Genomic DNA, 20,713 nt, shown 5'->3' with positions numbered 1-20,713 from the left:
GCCGTTTAAAAAGAGTTATAGGTTCGTTAATAACTTTTGTATCGTTATTGATTTCATTTAAGTTGAGTGAAAGTTTAATTAAATTTTTACACGAAATATGTCACATCCCAATACTGAACTTTGTAGCTGCTCTCAAATATTTACTATTTGCCCTTTGCACTTACTAGGATTACTCTTTTGAAAACAAATTTCTATAATAATCATATTTCGTCCTTGCTTTTACGTTTCATTGATTCATATAATATGTCAAATTTATTTGGTTGCAAAGAATTTTAAAACAAGTAGATCTTTAAGCGGCGGTAACTCGCATTCGCAATGAATATACCGCCAAAAAGCAATAATTTAGGCTGCCATGTTCCGTATTCAATGGAGACTGAGCTAATTTAATTATAGATACTTAGTTCCTGTAATTGGAGACCCATATAAGTTTTAAGGAGTGGTTTATATGTCTAACGGTATCAGATCATATGAAGAAGATTACAATTTATGTGGCTAACCAAATATTACTAAAAAAACACTAATACCTACCGCTTGGTACAATGCATGTAAGACATTTAATTTGTTTTTCGCATAAATTTTAGAGAGGTTACGTATTTTTTTACCTTTGGACTTGCAATTACCTTTCGATTGAGTAGAGGTATGTCACCCGTCAAGGGATAACCGGTAACTTCAAACAATGTCGCATTCGACTCTTCCTTGGTTCCATTATACCAATCACCTTGGCCAAAATATCCCGCCGGCCAAAATACTGTTTCAATCGATATATCATTTGAATAAATTAAAAACAAATAAAGGCAGAAACAAAAGTTATAAATACTAACATATGAAATATGCAATGGCTATCATTGATTGTGCCTACTTACTGAAAACGCTAAAAATCTAAATGGCTTCGAAAAAATGATAGTAAAAATAATTCAAAAATAGATTGTATTTGTGATACAAATGACTGTGTGCTTGAATAAAATAACTAAAGTTATTTTAGTTTTAAATAAATTTAGGTACGTTATTCATTCGTAAAAATGTTTGAAGCTAAATAAACTGTTCTATTATTTAATTCTTCTGGTAATATTTAGTATTAATGTCATTTTATATTATGGGTTGAAGGGTGAGATAGCCAATATGAGTACATGCACAAGGGGCTTAATTTCTTTTGTGCCCCTGGTTAGCGAAGTATTGACGGTCCAAGAATCTGTTTATATTCAGTTTCAGTGTCAGACAAAGACAATAAAGGACAAGAGCGATTGCTTACTATGAAACAGTTAACCATTTAATAAAAAACGATCACATAACCTTTATCGTCAATAGCATTGATAAATTTATATTATAATTATATATTTAATAAACTCATATTTTGTTAGTGTATCTGATTTCATAAAAATGTAATCGATTTTAGAACGTCATTGGTATGGCTGTATAAAATAATACAAGATTTTTTTCCCGCGCAAACGGATTATTAAAAAAACAAAAACGAGTCGCACATGGAACGGAGATTATTGTTAATTTAATTTGTAACTTCAGAGCAATAATCTTTTATAAAAATAAAACAAATAATTATACATTCTACCAACACTGTATTCATTAATATTGTGGTGGAAAAATTCTATGTTTGATATACGCGACAAAATTAAAAAAATACATCCGTGTATACTTTCTTCCATTGCTTCGCTTCGTCACAACGCCGATGGATGATTGACGCTTTCCGGCTTGATACCTACTATAATTCTGTTGCTACTGCACCGCCGAAATTTAATAACTTCGATTATTTTTTTGTAAATAAGTTAACTTGCAATATTAAAACAGTACTTTTTTTTATAAATAAGTAAAAAGAAATCAAGTGGTAGTCGTAATCACTCGTCCTTCACACCCCCTGCGCCAAAAAGAATAAAGATCCTCATGTCAATGGTCTATTGGCAGATAGATTAACTATGCAAATGTTTCGTAAAAGAAATTATGCTGGAATGTTTTTTTTCTGATTATCGCACCACTTTTTAATTATTATTCGGATAACGGACAAAAAATTAAAACAAAGCAAATGTAAAACGGAAGCGAACATTTAATTGAGTGCGTATCGTTTATTATACTTATAGCATTGATCAATTTATTTTCTGTAAAATGTAAGCAGCTATAGTGTGTGATAGAGTATGCTATATATATATACAGATAATATAATATATTTTTATTCAACTTTCCTTATTATTATTTTCTAATAATAATAATTTTAAAATGTTTCATTTTATATTTTTTACAAATTAATCATTTCTGCCTTCGTACAATACATTTACAAAAAATATATGTATTAAATAAATTAGACACAATACCCACATTTTATTTCAATAAACCTGTTTTCAAATAGCGCGTATGTCCAAATAAATTCGAATAAGTTTCAAAAATAAACATAAACAAACCACGATACCTATCTATGTCTAAAAGGTCACTCCGTTCAGAAATATTCGATTCAGAATCCGAATCATCACAGACATTTTTAGTAAAACGAAAATCTCATCAAAGTATTTCAAATAGTCGTTTTCAATTTTTTCAACGTGCCGACTTGTATTGGTCGAAACGTCAAAGTTTATTTGATCAAAAGCTTTATAAAGGATTTATATTGGCAACGTAAAATTTTTCTATTGTTTCCGACAGGATTAAGGTCCGATTGATATGGGGGCAAGCGCAATGCAGTGAAACCATAATCATTTAATAAGTCCTCGACTTTGTTCTTTCTAGAGCTATCTTTATATGTTTTTAATTGGATAGTTGTTTTTTTGTAAGATATTTCTTCACCAGAATTATAGTCCGTGGCATTATACAAGGATTTCAGAAGATGAGATCTATCCTTTTACCACTTAAAGTATTTTTATATCCACGACAACGTTGATTAAACTAGCCATATACACAGAGCCGAGTACGACTCAAGACTAAAGATTAGGTTGAATTTACCAACTAATGTCTCCCCGTTGCAGAAAATTGGGCGCGTCTTCGTGGATTGAACAGAAAATGCATTACTCCATCCATCCCTAAAATTTACATATGGAATTAATTAACGTCCTGTATGCTTAAATGGTTAACAGTCTTTTCAATCGACTTAAAAAAGGAGGAGGTTATTATATCGTCTGTACTTTTTTTTTATGTTTGTTACCTCATTACTTTTCACTGGGTGGACCGATTTCGATCATTTTTTTTTTGTTTAAAAGGTAGTGCTTCCCGTGGGGTCCCATTTTAATTTTATTTTTTTCTTAATAACATAATAGATAAAGTTAAATAAATTTAAGATATGGTAACATGTATTTATAAACATTTATCCTTAAATATATATTTATAAAATTAAATATCACCATTAGTCATTTCTATCCCACATAGAAGATTTGTATGCATAGTGTGTTATGAAATATTGCATATTAAATACGGTACTAATCAGCTGCATCTAGTCATATGATGAGAAGACGTCTGTCTGAAAAGGATTACAAATTAAGCTGCTTGAGTTTTGTAGGAGTAGACCTTAGAAATGCAAATAACTATTAGGTTTATGCATATCAAAGTTAATCCGATCCTATACTACGTTGCGTAGAAATAAAATTTCGTATGATGTCATACAAATCTGCTATCCTATCGACCAATTTTCCTACTGTCATAACGATAATTACCCTCGTTACTCACGTTACAAGTTTTATTATATACATAGGCGAACTGACAAATGTACTACCTGGTTTTTTGTCAATTCGCTGGTTGAGTACTTAAGCAAAACTGCCGAGAAAGTATGTATAGTACGACACAAATTAGATGTAGCATCGGAAAATACAATGGAATGAAAATAAAACCGATTACTGCCGATTTACACAACCAATAGAAATAGCTATACCTATATCGCGCCATTCGACGCTATTCGCCGCAATAGATTCACGCGTCAGAGAAAGCAAGTGCATGTAAATCGACGCGTCAAATTGACGAATATATTAGGTCATATGATATTACAAGATTACGTTTGTGCAAAGATCATATTCGCACGAGAAATAAATATTGATAATTTGGGACAGCGTACTCAATTCGGATGTGATCGGTTTTACGAATTTTGCCGATGCTACATCTAAGTTGTGTCGTACTATAAGTTTACATTAAAAAAAATGCCTAAATAATTTTAATTTTAATTTCAAATTTTAATATCTTAAGAATAATAATGTCGAATTGTATCACCAACTCCCCAACTTGGTATACTCACAGAAATCGGTTCGTAAAGGAGAATACTCAATCTCAAGTGTTCCTCTCAAATTGTATCGTCATTTGTACAACTCCATGTAATACTCATTATGTAATTTAAAAAAAAATTAAGCAATAACTTCGAATTTTCAATTAAATATACGAAAAGTAATACTAATCATTTATTAAGATGGAAAAGCTTAAATTATACACGTACAATCACATGGTGAACAACGCTTTCAATAGGCGAAAGTGTAAGTTAATCTTTAGCTAAGGTAGTATTTCTCCGATCGGTGGTGCTCGGAGTACCGACGTGGACGACAGAGTGCGCGGGCCAGGCCGAGGGTCTGGCGCGCTCCATGCGACCCAGGCAGGACTCACTGCTCCCCGGCTCACTGTACGCACGACTTACAGATGTTCTCGCCGAATGAACCGATATCGCCTATAATAATACACTATTAGAAAAATCTTAAAATCCAACCCTAATTTATCACCATCCTCTTACCTCTACCCCAATGAACTTAGGGTCGGCGGAGCATGTCTTCTTCTTCCATACTTCCCCATCTGAAATCATCTCACAAGTAACATTCTCTCCAGTCATATAATCTTTCACACAATCCATCCATTATTTCATTGGATACCTACCTCTATATCCATTCACATTCATGCTCAAGACCTTCCTCCCAATATGTTCCTCATTCCTCCGCATAACATGCTCATATCATGATAGCCGTGTAAATTCTAAATTCAATTCTAACTCACACTGTCTTTACATTTTTATAAGAAAAACATACATATAATAATACATAAACATAATAATTTTATCAGTTCAAATATTTAAGCTTTTAAACCGTGGAATAAGAAAATAATTGGCAGCTGTTAATGGGATAATTTAATATTAAACCGAGCGGCGTAAAATCATATATATGAGAAAATTAACTGGCGATACTAATTAATCGCTAAATTAAGTAAAATGCAATGCTGAAAAAGAACAGCAGTGTTTCTAAGCTAACAATTAAAAATTTCAGTGACCTAATTAAACATTTAAGCGGAAGTATCGATCGAAATTTCTTATCAAATATGAAATAAACGCTTTTTATATCGGTTAAGTTTTTATCATCAACATCGGCCAATCAGAATCTACTACTGGATATAGGCCTCCCTCAAATTATGCCAAAGCTCCTTATCCTTGCGTATCGTCAAATCATCGGTCCACCTGAGCTGGTCCTACGCTGCTCCACTGTCTTCTCTTTCGGACTTCAACAGCTAGCGGTCTTTTAGTCTGCCAACCGCGTTCTTAACTTCTCATTTCTAGATTTAGCCTTCAAATTGCTCCGATTATAGCTCGTTTCATAGCCCACACAATTTCTTGACTATTACTACAGTTAGTTTTCGCGTTTCAATTTTAAGTCATTAAAGGTAAGAAAAATTAGTCAGAAGCTTTCATTTTCAAACATTGAGGTATCGTTAACACAGGAACTCGATGAAATTTGGTTAGTCTAGGAACAGCTTTTTTTATAAAAAATAATATACAACATGTTTTTAATATTTAGTTACTTTTAAATTTGAAGTTTTTAGGATATTGCACTGACTCACTCATTGACCCACTTATATTACGGTAAAGCATATTCATTATTTCTGACTATTTGAATTAAAATATATATTAACTCTATTATAGCAGTAAGCAGGGCTATGTTAAAGTTAAGTTTATTTTAACACTGAATAATTATTTATTAATAAGATACATAAGATAAGAAAAATAATATATAATTGAAGCAAATCATGAGCTTTGAAACTAAAACATTAAATTTAACCAACAACAATGAGAGCACAATCATAAAATTTACAGGTACCAATGATAATGTATTTAAGTACCTGTATAATTCTGTTATAAATTTACAAAATACAGACTTGCGAAACTAAAAGCGTGGAATTTCTAAGAATATATTTTATAGATTTAAATTTATAATATTCCACGACATTTATATATTTCTGTGAAATACTTATGTTGATGATTTCATGCAATCCTTTCGAACTACGACTACTTCAAACTCGGTACGAGGGGGAGCTCGTTTGCTCTAGACAGCTCACTAAAGAATAGAAATTGTACTTAAATAAATATTATGATATTGTTTTCCAATAAAAATGTATAAAGACGTTGGTATTGTTATGAAAGAAATTACATATAAATTTTCATGTTTAAAATCGAATCACAGAGTATTCATACCTTTTACTATGAAATAATACTACATATTTACATGCTATACAATTATTTGCTGTAAATCATATGAAACATGTTTCTATTACAGATGATATATTTCAATAGCTACAGATGTTCAGTAGAATAGATCTGCGACACGTAAAAGGCAGCATGGAAAGTAAATAGGGCGGATTTCGCTTTTGTCACGAATACAAACGACGCTCCCGTCTGGGTCTCATTGTTGATTAAGATGCAAGTGCAACCCAGAAAAACACTGATGTTTACATTTCGCGACCGACACGCTCGTTGATTAAATTGGTACATCTTAGTTATTATAAAATTTTCTAACCCTAGAATGTGTGTGCTGCAATAATGGATGACTTTCTGAGGAGGATCCGTCTCCCTCTATTGTTCTCGAACAATAGCCTTCAGCCATCCGATGAAAAAGAAACATGGCGGCCATCAGCATACCAGCGTAAACAAAAAATTCTTTCGCCTATACGTACAGAAATACAATATGTTAAATTAATTGTTTTTTAATATTTTGCAGTAATAACGTTTGACGGTCGAAAAAGACACGAAATAAACAAATGTTTTGTCTGTAATACATATAAGATATTTTTATATTTATTTTCACAATTAATTTTAATATTATTTTCAATGATTTAACTTGGCATTCATTATTTTGATTTTACTAAAGCATTCCAAGCAATCCTGTCTGATTTCGACCCAATTTTATTGCATGCATCAATACTAATAATTAATTATTAGTTAAAATAAACTTATTTGTGTAAATATTTTTCTATAAAGTTACAAAAACAAAGCGTCATCGTACTCATGCTACGTGAAAGGGATTATTTGCATACGTCTATCATCTGAGTAGTCAAAAAGAAATAAAATACTTGGTTATTGGATATGCAGTACCTTACTCCTTTATCAGATATTCTATTCAAACAGCAATACAAACCGGAACATACCAATAGTGTCGTTGTTTTCAGGTTTGAATTGAATAAGTGTTACATGCAGAAGGGACATAACACCTTACCTACAACTTACCATCAAATGGACTATTTTAGCATTCGTCGTTATAGTATCAAAAAGAAACTCACTCGCTTATTACTTATACTATCGTTTATACTTATTTATATTTTTAATAAGTTTCCACTGGACTTCCAGTAGTAAGTAGACAAATATTACTGATTTCATAATACCTTATTATTTTATAAATATTTATTGATTAATAAGCGGGAGAGTACGAACGTTTCGGCTATTTATTCGATTATAATATATACGATACGAATAAAAGGCTGAATACCAAATTTAAATTGAGGAAATATAAAAGAGCTCTTCGCTGATCGTCGATATAATATAAAACAATTGAATCACGCTGAAGCATTGAACAAATACAAAAATGTAAAATTTTTACCCTAGATTCGAATATCTTGGTTTGTGCTACAAGGATCACTATGAGATTTCCTATCGCTACAGACATGTACCACGCGGCAATCGTGATTGTCTTCATACTTTTCGGTGCCTGGAAATAAAATGTACTCGCTCACTAAACTCATCCCAATCACTTCGTTAATATAAAATATAATTTACAAAACAACAAACAAACAACAACAGCCAGTAAATTCCCACTGCTGGGCTAAAGGCCTCCTCTCCCTTTGAGGAGAAGGTTTTGAACATATTCCACCACGCTGTGCCAATGCGGGCTGATGGAATACACATGTGGCAGAATATCTATGAAATTTGTCACATGCAGGTTTCCTCACGATGTTTTCCTTCACCGCCGAGCACGAGATGAATTATAATGACAAATTAAGCACATGAATCAGCGGTGCTTGCCTGGGTTTGAACCCGCAATCATCGGTTAAGATGCACGCGTTCTAACTACTGGGCCATCTCGACTCAAATATATATCCATTTGCATTAAATAAAAGACGCCTGGTCAGATATATAAGATAAATGCAGTAATGCAAAGCAAAAAAAAAATAATAGCCTCCGCTTTAAAAAAGGAAGATCACCTGAGTGAATGAGAACTCGAGCCCCGAGACGGCGAACATGATCTCAGCCATCGAAACGAGCAGGTATTGCGGCACGATCCAAGCCAGCTGCAGCTCGTTGGGCGGGTTGGGCGCGTGCAGCACCGCAGCGTCCAAACGATCCAGGCGCTCGCGCACACACAGCACGTAGACGCCGCCCGCGCGCACGTCACCCTCGCCCGATCCTGATACCTGGCCATCAGCACTCGTAGCGCGCCATTCAAATCTAATAACATAATGCCGCTAGTATAAACATATATCTACTATAATTAGTCAGGCTATCTTGCACTTTTATTATTTTATCTATATTACCTGTAAAGAGTAATAATACATGAGCTACGTGTTAACGAGTAAATGTTTTGTCCTCATATCAAGATTGAGCTTTTTATTTTAGCGTGAGGTGACTTTATGTAAATATTCTATTCAATAAAACCAAACGATAACAACCGAAGAACCGTTAGCGAGGACATTATAATATCAACTATTCATTCATTTATTATTGACAAATATTATTATTTATAAATTTTATTTGTTAAATTACTTGTTTCATTCCACACATAATTACGAACTAGCGAAGATTATAGGTATGCAGGTCTCAATAGCTTCGAACAAAACAAACGCAACTCCCAGTAGATGTATAGCAAAACAATATCTATGTCAGTATGCCGACTTCCTATCACTCGAATACTGTAGGAAGAAACACACTGACAAGTTTAAAAAAATATTATAAGCTGATATACCTTTATAAAAATGAAATCAATTCACTTCCGTGTTCTCAATTTAGTTTTGTAACTGACGACATTATGTACGAGATATGATAACCGATAATAACGTATACGACTATGGCAATGCCGTTTAAATATGTGATAAGCTTTCAAGTATATTTACAATAAACGGTGCAATATCAAAGTTAAGTCAACCGCGTCACTAGAATTTTCAAGTGCTACTTGACAATTCCACCGAATATCTAAACACGTAGTTCCACGATTTACTAATACGATACAGAAGTTTATTGAACTAGTTAACGGCGCTGACTTTGCTCGGGGAATTAAATTTTTAGCTGTTTAGATATTTCCCTCAATATGTTATACACAAATATTATAAATAACAATACAAAATCGATACTTCTCTGTCCGCTTAACGGTTAATATATAACGCCCGCTCTTATATTATAAGAGTATATCTGCAAATACTTATCCAAATTGCAAAAGGTAATTTATATTTAGTAACGTTTAAAATAATAGCTTTATCTTGAAACTGGAAACAACAAACGTAGTATGTAAAAAACATACAAACAAGACTTTTACATGCTTGCAATTTTAGCGTGAATATCAATATGATCAAACATATATGATCAAAGAAAGTCCGTAACAATCAAACGATGCTATCGCCTTATCTATCCAGTACAACCCATCCAAACTGATCAAGCCGAAATGATAAAATAATTTAAACTATTTTTTAAACTCGGGTCAATAAACTCGAAAACTTATCTCGATTTATGATTTAGTCTATATATTTATTTATTCGTACATAAATCCATTAGTCTTAACAATAATATTATTAAAGCAAAATTTTAAATTGTATTCAATAATAAAACAGGGATACTAGGATCCAATGTTGAATAGAAAGCAAAGAAACAACCAAGTTTATAATGAGATGTTCTGCTAATTGGCATCTTCATTGAATTCTACGTAATTGTATTACTTATTTATATAAAAACGAGCGCTATTAATTATTATTTAATAATGTTTAGAGCAAATGCGAATATAAAAACAAATGACTAACTTCCCTGGCTGTAGACACATGTAAGCGGACTCGCCGATGTGATCGACAGGCGAGTTCGACACGTAGTAAATATCATTCAATCTCTTCTCGGTTTCCACATTAATCGTCACGTTCTTGTTTGGCCCCGTGTTACCTATATAAACAACCCTAGCGAAATTACATTAACTTGTAATTATTTATTTTCGTTCAGAACATTGTCATTTAAAATTGAAAACAAATCATACTTCAACTTTGGTTTTCCCGTCAGCGACTTCACAAATGTTTCTGGATCCATAAAGTAGAGTGATACTTCATCGTCTGAGTTTTGTCCTATAATTATTGGCATAAACTGCAGACAATTTAATTTCATTTATAAGATAACATTTTGGTAATTAAATATGATGAATTATTTTATAAGTTGGTAATTTAAAATAGGACAGAAACGCAAGGTTTAGTTACATAAATACAGCCTCATATACTAGGCCATAAATTATAAATTGTAGAGACGCTACACTAACTTTAAACGGTAAAAAAATATTCTCCCCTAGCCTTGCTGCCCCATCTCGAATTTCCATTGTGCACATCATGATAGCTATAGCCAGATAAAAATTAACCATTCCAGCAACAGTTTTCAGATGCGTTCTGACGGTATATTGCTTCATGATTCTACCGGAGCAATCGCTGGGGCAGGTCACGGTGACATCATAGGCGCGGTGAGGTAAAGGGGACAGGAGCGCTGTACCGCGTGCGTCCACCCGCGCTGAGCCCTCGCCGCTTACCGATAATTCCACCGGACATCCTAATGTATTCAGTGCTACGAGACCGGTCTGTTCATGCCCCGGCGGTTGTAAAGTCGAACGCTAGCGACATAAAACATCTAAATAATTCCATCTTTGCTGAATATATAAAATATAAATGTTACAATTTAAATTAAAATCAGTTACAGTTAAAGTTTGCTTTACTACGTTTAAATTATATTAATGAGAATACATAGGTATGTACCTCTATACTTATCTGGAGTATACCAGCGCAAACAAAAGACATTGCAGCTAGAATACCGCCCGCAAACATTTTATGTAGCGGGGAGAGTTCAGGTAAGAGTGGCCAAGCGCCGCCGGGACACATAGGAATCATTAATAGCACCATTGCAGGGTTCATCACTTGAAGCTGATCAGGCATCAATGTCACGCCGAATACTTCGCTTCGCAATCTAGACGCTTGAAACGTCCAACGAGATCCCTGGTAATATTATTGGTAATTACTTTGTTTTAAATGAGCGGAAATTTTCGCATCTCCGTAAAAATTACGTATAAAGGAACGCTTCTATAATTTGTATGCAAGTTAATTAACTGAAAAGTGAGTAGGTGCAAATGTTTTATTTATTTATGACACATTACTAGAGCAGCTTTAACCAGTTGACATCTTAAAATAGATTCGATATTGGGCAATATCCTTTATAACATATAATATATATTTCGCCCAGGAATACCCACCAAAAAACCAGCGGTACCTTCCGTCTCATCGGCGGGCGCCACGAGATCACTTATGCATGGTACCGTGAAGACTTTTAAGCGCTTTAATTTATTTTTTATGTTGAAATATGACAATTGTTATACTTTATTGTTTAAATATGTACCTAATTGTTTTTTTTATTATTAACCCTAAATTAAACGAACCTCCGGGTTTAAATAGCGTGTTCACAGCTGACAAAATGCATTTAAAAATACTTTTATCGTAATGTTAGTTAGCGCTGACCTAGTCACTAAGCAACTTTAAGCGGCTTAACTTGTATATACATTCGGTTCCCTGTAGCAAAAAATCAATGTCCAATGTCGAACTAGGCCCAATTTAAACTGGGTTCACAATAAAATTGAAAATGTTTTCCTTTTATAGAACTGACAAATAAATAAATGTATCTTTTTGTCCCTTGAAAACATAACTTTTAAATATAATATAAACAAGCTGAATAAGGAAACGATTAACAATCAAGTGTAATACGTCTGTTTAGGCATAGGGATATATTGCAGGTCACTCCGCAATTAATTATTATTAAAAAATACTTTTGATTATTGTACTTACAGCTGAATTTTGCATTCAAATATTTTTATACATATTTGACCATGAATACTGTTTATTTATGTTTATTTCCGAATTATAAAATGAAATAGTAAAAAAATAATCCATCCTATTTTGAATAATGTATGTTATGTTATTACATTAGTATCAAAATAAAGAGTACAAACCTGTTGATCAAATAGCGACCAAAAAATCGGTACCGGGAGGTAGAGGTATAATATTGAGCAGACGATTTTCATATCAGAAACTAATTTCTCTCCGTATTTCTCGATGGAGTAGTCGAGCCAATGTCCACGGGGAGGACCATCAATACTTTTATTGTACCGTATTCTCTTCTTAATTGCGTACTAAAAAATAAAATTGAATGCAAAAATGTAGGGCGCCTTAACATTATAATAACTAAACTACTTATAAAAAGAGAGTAACATAAGTAAGTAACACAGAAATGAGAAAATGATTGTAACTATTTTCGTTCTATTGAAATGATGGATGTGCCTGAGTACCCTTTATGTGCTGTAGTTGGGTCATCAATTATACGAAGAACACGATTTATGATGTTCGGAATATATCGATAAAATTTTCAAACTTTCTGTGATTTTTTTTATTGAAATTCCAAAAAAAAATGTATATTTATGAAGAGACCATTTAAGTTTGGACGGTGCAGGCAATATAAGCCAATGCATTGCCTAGTATGGAACCAGCGATATTTTGCTTTATGAATCTGTCTGTTATAATTGATAGGTGATTTATTAGTGAGTTGTAAAATTTATTTTTTTCCTATTTGTATAGTTCATATAAACGAGTTAAGTGATTCGTTAAAACAATCTAGTTTCAAGTAGCGATCAATAACTAAAAATGCTACATAAACGCACAAAAATGTAGGTTTGGCCTTGGTAGATTTTCCGCAAATTATTTTTCATCATTCTAGCCGTCCAACCGAGAGGAGCCTAATCATAGGTCACCTTACAATTAAACAATGAAAAACGATATTGTAGATTAATTGTTTGTATTCTGACAATATCGTATTCAGTACAAATAAAATCTTTTCAATTGTAAGAAAAATGTAAAAAATAGCATTATATAATATGTCGTACTGTGAAATGTATTATATAATTATTGCGTTGCAATATTTATAATTAATCTATATTAACAATGATAGAATTTTAGGTTTTTAAAACCTACAATTCGTATTTAATATCTTTTTCTATTATGAATTGAACTGACAAAAGGCTTTACCTTGAACAAACATTTTTTTTTTTTAAACCTTACTAACAAAACAATACAAAGTATTGATAATAATAAATTGTAACCACTTAGAAGTATATTTATAAGGAGGTAAATGAAATTCCTAATTTAAAATTCTTACAGTTAATAAGCGTGATATAACGTAATTGTACGCCAAGATCGACCCTAAGTAAATAGAAGTGCGTTTTATCCGAAGTCACCTCCACATGCTGCGACGGAAAACAATATCCGAAGGCATTTCATGTCCTGTTTTATGACGTGCGATTTAATGAAATACTGACGTGAAGTCTGGAAATAACTTGTTGAAAGGCAAATTTAGTTTACATTATATTTAATGTATTTTTAGATATATAAAATAACATAATCTCAGATACCTATTGATGTTTTAAATTAGCGAATCCTGAAAGATAATTTTTAAAACAATCCGAAAAATATGCTTCTATTTTCATAATAGCAAAATACAAAATCACATTTAACTATTGTCGAATTTCAATCTAATGCGATATAATGCGATATAAAAGCTAAATAATATTTTATTTTAATTCTCGAAATTACAATAACTTATGAGCTAACGTATGCCGCACACATTATCAAAATGTCATATTATATAGTAATGCTGCATTTTAACAAGAGTTTTAAACGATTCCTGATTTGTTAAAATTTAATAACTGAGATCTTTTTTATACTTCATTGAGCATAACATAAAAAAATATTTTAGATCCAATTCTGCCTCAATTTAATATATTTCTCATAGCCAATATTTTGCATCCTTCCCGGGGCACGGCGTTCGTTTCTATGCTAAGACGTCTATTTTTAACTTGACCTATTAATACATTTAAATCTCATGTTGGAAAAACGATGCCAACTTGTATAAAGAATATTTTGTTATTAATTCGATTTAATCACGATACAATTTATGCTGTCGCGATGTTAAATATATATAATCGGTATAATGCAAATTATATCAAATTGTTAGCATACAATATAAAAATAACTTTGTCATGTTTGATTTATGAACAAAGTAAATATAAATAGTATATATATATGTATATGTACCTATAATACATATATCTAACTTGCGCTAAGTTTACCGCTCCGCGCCCGCCGATGTAGCGCTTACTAAGTCTGCGATAACATATTTGTATAAGAGATTTAGGATTATTGTAAAACGAGGAACACGGCTGTAAATGATGAATATAAAACTAAATTTAGGTATTGACTTACCCATGCGCATAAAACGAACTTCAATGTAATGTTGTCCCTCGGCTGCTTAATTTTATACCACGGCTTTCCCATAACAAATATGACTACAAAAGAGAAATTAGTTATTTAAGATTTTCAACAAATACCGACGTAACGATCTAGTGAGATCTAATGTTGAGGCTAAATCTTTACGAATATTGAATGATTCGTAAAGATTTAGCCTTATGGAATGATTGTATGAATACTTCCTTATAAAACTCTTTAGTCCACAGTCCATATGACTGTGGAGAGATATGGCGTTTGTGATGTGACGATATAATATTAGGACAAAAAGTCGTAAGTACCAACTAAAGCTAATTTAAACAATGTTTTATTACAGCTACAGGATATATGTAACATTCACGTACTATGGTTAAAAACGACTAACCAATTGAAATAAGCACAAGAATTGCAGGAAAACCAAAGCCTAGTGCGTAGCAGGCGTCATCACCAAAACACATGACGCTCCTGCGAAGGGCTGGCGTCACAACCATTCCCATAAATCCTCCGAAATTTACAGTACAATAGAATGTTGAAAAGAATTTTTGCAACTGCTGACTGTCCTCTGGCAAGCGGAACTATAAATTAGAAAAATAAGTACTTATATAAAAAGTAGCTCTTTAAGTCTCAATGCCGGGCCAATGAGTACGCTTTTGCCCGTTTTTTTCCAATACGGCTTGGGCTTATGTTACCAAGCTATTCCAATCCCTGTTGATACGTGACGTCTTTTAATAACTGGACCATCTCGACTTACATATAAAATCATGATTAGAAAACAAGTCTGAAGTATAGTTAGAATTTAATACAACAACAGCCTGTAAATTGCTGGGCTAAAGGCCTCCTCTCCCTTTTGAGGAGAAGGTTTTTGGAACATATTCCCCCACGCTGTTCCAATGCGGGTTGGTGGAATGCACATGTGGCAGAATTCCTACGAAATTTGTCACATGCACGTTTCCTCACGATGTTTTCCTTCACCGCTGAGCACGAGATGAATTATAAAGACAAATTAAGCACATGAAACAGCGGTGCTTGCCTGGGTGTGAACCCGCGATCATCGGTTAAGATGCACGCGTTCTAACCACTGGGCCATCTCGACTCCAGATATATCAGACCTCAACATTAGAATTTAATACATTACTATGTATTAAAAGAAATAGAGGCGAATTCTTATGTATTAAGTAACAGAAATTCCTTTAAAGGGGAAAGTGTACGTACAATAATAAAAAAATCAAATAGTTTTACTGGTTCTAATTCCCAACACCTTAAAATTAAAAAAACAGACATGAAACAAATATGTTGTTTTCTTCAGTCATCTACAAAAACGCACAGCTCCATCTATCATTCCCTAATGAAATTACACCGAGTCGGTACACTTTTATAACTATTTTCCGCATGAAGATTTCTATCCAATATTATTTTATTAATTAACCTTCCAGTACTCGAGAATTTTTAAGGTGAGCAACACTAAAGTTTTATTTAATTGAAAGTAAATATCATTGATTTTTTAACAGTGACATCTAGTTCACTTACACTGAACTGATAGAATTATTCTCTTGCGGCGACTTACATCTACTTAATTTTTTTTAATAAATATGTATGAACTAACGGGTATTAAGTATGTCATTACCTGATCACCTCCAAAGGCAGCTACGCAGGGTTTGATACCACCTGTTCCTGTCGCTATCAAAGCCAAACCAATCATCGACGTATAACTACAAATCCAGCATATATACTTTAGTATTATAACCGAAAGCCCTATTTTATTACAATTATCCTTACGTTATGGGAGTTATTGAATTGAATTAAATTGTACAATAGATGCATCTCATATAAATTTAAAATTAATTATATAAATAGCTTACGTTTGAGGAAGCATTAATGGTGGAATCGCGGAACAACACAACAAAATCGTTCCAATAAAATAAATAATTGAAAAGTACAAAATCACCCTGAAAAGAAGCAGAGCCTGTAATATAATGTCTCTGTTTACAACAACAATAGCCTGTAAATGTTCCACTCTTTGGCAAAGGCCTCCTCTCCCATTGAGGAGAAGGTTTGCAACATATTCCACCACGCTATTCGAATGCGGGATGGTGGAATGCACATGTGGCAGAATTTCTATGAAATTAGACACATGCAGGTTTCCTCACGATGTTTTCGTTCACCGCCAAGCACGAGATGAATTATAAACTCAAACTAAGCACACAGTGGTGCTTGCCTGGGTTTGAACCCGAAATCATCGGTTAAGATGCACGCGTTCTAACCACTGAGCCATCTCAGTTACATATCTGCTCATAATAAGACTTTAAATTCTAAATTGAAGTGTAATTTAATTAACTATTTCTTATGTCTTGCTAGTTCTTCTCATTAGAGTCTATATTAAGAAAGTCTCAGCTTTAAATGTATTTACAGATGTAATTCTTGTAATTCTTTTATGAGCCTGGTAAATATTTTGAATTTGATTTATACTAGCTTTTTATTAAACTTTACCTATTAGTGACTACTACATGGGAAAAAAACCAATCGTGCTCATATAATCATCTTTCGCAGATTCAATGTATCCATCGAAACAATTTTTTGTCGTTTTGTTCTTATAGCAATTTACTTACTATTATTAAATAAATAAAGTAGAAATTATAACTAAAGCTTGAAAAAAACTCACCTATATCTTCCTATAAAATTATCCGCTAGAACAGCTCCGATTAAGGGCATACTATAACACATCATGATGAAGATATGATAGACAACAGTAGCCGCATTCTCGTGTAGGCATAGTACGTTGCGCAAGTACAGTGATAATATCGCTGCACAAAAGAATTAATTATATATGTAAAGTAAAAGTAAAGTAACAGCCTGTAAATTTTCCCACTGCTGGGCTAATGGCTATATTATATATGTAGCTCATTCTTTTTTAAATATTTTCGCCATACGAAACACCGGACTATGTTTTCTTATTACAATGACGACCAAATAGCAAGTAGCAGCATAAAGGGACAATACCAACATATATATGAAAATAACTAAAATATATTGTCTTTTTTTAATATGTTGTTTATAAGAGTAAAACTCTATGCTGTGTCACAGCTATGTATCGTAATATTTATTTACCCACATCTATCCATGTATTTATGAGTAGTTACGCTAAAGAGTTAAATGTATGTAGGATCTGTTATCACATATTATGTATGTCCATTGCATATACAGTAAACACCCTTATTGTAATGAATACATTTTTATAGAGAAACTAGTTGCTCCGCGCGATTTCACCCATTTAATATACGTATTTCGAGCACCTTATTACTGCTTTTTTCAATTGGCAGGACCGGAACGATCGTATATCATTGCCGATCTTGCCTTTAGGAAAAAAACTCTATATATATTTAGTTTCAAAAATCCACCTCGTATAGTTACAATTGAAAAAATATTATTAGTGTTCTTTTGAAATAATAATTTAACTTACTTCTCAATCCACAAAAAGAAAAACGTTCGCAAAATTCAGTTGCAATTATACAAAATATTGAAGTTTGACGGCTATGCATTATACAAAATACGATTCAAAACAAAATTAGAATAAATCTTATTAAAATATTAATACGGAACGCTTAGAAGATCAATAAATAGTCATCATTGATGTGAAAATATAATGTCAAAATATTGTTCAGATATGACACAGATAAAAAATATACAAAACATCTCGTTCGTTTCGCTTTGTTGTTCCCGCTGCCGTGTCTTTGTTCTGTATATATTTTACGAAATTATATTACGCACTCCCTCCTTGGTTTTCAATACTTGCTTTATACCAAATATCATAAAATACGTTTCACTGGTTTAAGCATTTAGGCGTAACAAATAGACATTTTCGCATCTATAATATTAGTTAGATAAGTTGAGATAAAAATCATATATTTGTGTTGCGATATCACGTGGTATAAATGGAAAAAGGATAATAGAAAAATAAGTTGTCAAATTATGTAGATCTACTCAAGCACATTCAAAAGATCCCATAGATAATTACGACTTTGTTTTGTTATTATTCCTACGACTCACAAAGCTTTCACTGTATTCGTAGTGTCTCCGTGATGCCCAACATTAGCAGCAGTGCGAGCTACGAATAACTATTTAGTAAAATAATCCTACAATTAATGTTAACAAAATAAAATAAAAAATGATTTAGAAAATTGCGTTAGAAGTTTAGCACGGTTTATATATGAATTTATATAAGATTTTTTCTACCTTATTGGCGATTAGTTATTTCACTCATACTGAAAACGAAAACCATTTACTATGAAGAAAAAGATATGATTCTTAATCACATTTATTTAGGAAGGAAACACATATTATTAACACAACTGTTACACCAAAAAAAATATAATCATATATAACATTATTTCTAAGAATTAACATTTAGTTACATCAATTTTTTTTTATTTCGTATACAGATAATTAATTTTAATTGAAATTAGACCCCCTACTAATCTCATATAATATCCGATTTAAATGGAAAACCTAAAGAAAATTATATAAAAAAAATATTATAATATAGATAGATATATATAGCCTATTCCAATCGAAGAATGAATACAGATAAACAATTTTATGTTTCACGAATTCTATGCAATTTTATAATAGATCAACTAATTTAAACAAAGATCAGATAAATGTTCCATAAATAATATCATAGCTCAAGGTCTGGTTGTCAAATGTTTATTTTTCTTTTGGCGTTTCATCTTTGGAATAGGCTACAGATAACATTATTTAGTACCCATCCGATGCCGAGACTTAACGTAAATTAATATAATCATAAATACTTTACAACAAAAATATTTCATCACCTAATTACGTTTTCAAATATAAATCAGAATAAGTGATAATATCAAAGGTTATAAATATTTAATTCATATATTAGATATTAAATATCTCATACAAAGTATTATCATATGCATATATGTTATAGTCACCACACTATCAATTAAATGAAATTTAAACATGTTTTTGATATATTTTTTTAATCTATTATGCGTATAACATCGTAAGCCACAACCTCCCCGATTTAAACCCACGTTTATTCTAAACAGTTCAGCCTTTCCTTTTCAAATATACACATCGTATAATTTTGAATAATTGACAATCATAATAACAGAGTTGGGTGGACGAGCGATTACGACCATTAAAACAAGAACATTTTCCTTCATTAATAATTAATTAATAACAAAAATTGTAAACGTCTGTCCGTTTCCCAATCACAACAAAATGTCAACGTAATAAATTTTCCATAACATTTGTAAAAATATTCTCAATTTCGTTACAATATAATACAAATAACAACATTATGTATAACGTACTCAAAGATATTATGACAAAGTAACTATAAAACTCGGCAAGTAATGACCCGCCTTAGGCATAGTTGATAGTGCCTGACAAAACATTACAGTTATTTGATTACATGTAATATCGATTATAGACACCTATATAAAGATTCCGAAAATACGACATATATGACTATAGTGCACAGATATATAATGAAATAGATAACTCGAGTTTATTAAGTTCACGTGCCTTATGTATATATATATATTACGTATGAAATTTCATACGCAATCTATTCTTCGTCAGCTTCGTATTAAAGGGCACATCAGAGTAGTTTCGAAAATGTGTTATTTTGCCAAAATTATCGAGAACTTTTTTTCACCGAAAAGTATTTTTACAAAAAATACCTCTTACTTATTTCTATAATATTTTCAATAGATTACTTGTCATTACGAATTAGGTAATTGAGTATGCTTGTGGATCACGCTAAACAAATTTGCGTTTTAGTAATAAAATCTTACTTTCTCAGTACAGATGCTCGTAACATTGATATCTCTCAAATATAATAAATAGTGATGTACACTGAACTGATTATTATGCAAAATCGATTATACCAACTGTAGTTGATATCGAAGCCAAAGCT

At 32.1% G+C, this 20,713-nt stretch overlaps 1 protein-coding gene across 1 annotated transcript; it reads right to left on the bottom strand.

The window, feature by feature from the left end:
- Positions 1–4,387: 4,387 nt before the first annotated feature.
- On the bottom strand, positions 4,388–18,334 carry LOC124543452 (solute carrier family 15 member 1-like). The gene is made up of 15 exons (XM_047121683.1): positions 18,224–18,334; positions 17,426–17,567; positions 16,626–16,712; positions 16,391–16,475; positions 15,152–15,341; positions 14,746–14,828; positions 12,444–12,623; positions 11,203–11,439; positions 10,719–11,060; positions 10,446–10,564; positions 10,222–10,368; positions 8,419–8,662; positions 7,818–7,925; positions 6,741–6,887; positions 4,388–4,633 (listed from the first exon to the last, which is right to left on the bottom strand). Exons 1-15 carry the CDS (start codon positions 18,300–18,302, stop codon positions 4,451–4,453), a joined length of 2,373 nt encoding a protein of 790 aa, XP_046977639.1. The 5' UTR covers positions 18,303–18,334; the 3' UTR covers positions 4,388–4,450.
- Between the last annotated feature and the right edge of the window lie 2,379 nt (positions 18,335–20,713).

Source organism: Vanessa cardui, chromosome Z (assembly GCF_905220365.1).
Source record: "Vanessa cardui chromosome Z, ilVanCard2.1, whole genome shotgun sequence".
Taxonomy (NCBI): Eukaryota; Metazoa; Arthropoda; class Insecta; order Lepidoptera; family Nymphalidae; genus Vanessa; species Vanessa cardui.
The sequence above is the reverse complement of the archived record's forward strand: the minus strand, read 5'-3'. Positions and strand labels throughout refer to the sequence as shown.

Coding starts and splice junctions, on each gene's coding strand:
- LOC124543452 (XM_047121683.1), bottom strand. CDS start 18,302: ATGCATAGCCGTCAAACTTCAATATTTTGTATAATTGCAACTGAATTT. Junction 16,476..16,625: donor CCATTAATGCTTCCTCAAAC/GTAAGCTATTTA, acceptor CTGGATTTGTAG/TTATACGTCGATGATTGGTT. Junction 10,565..10,718: donor ATATTTTTTTACCGTTTAAA/GTTAGTGTAGCG, acceptor TTATAAATGAAA/TTAAATTGTCTGCAGTTTAT.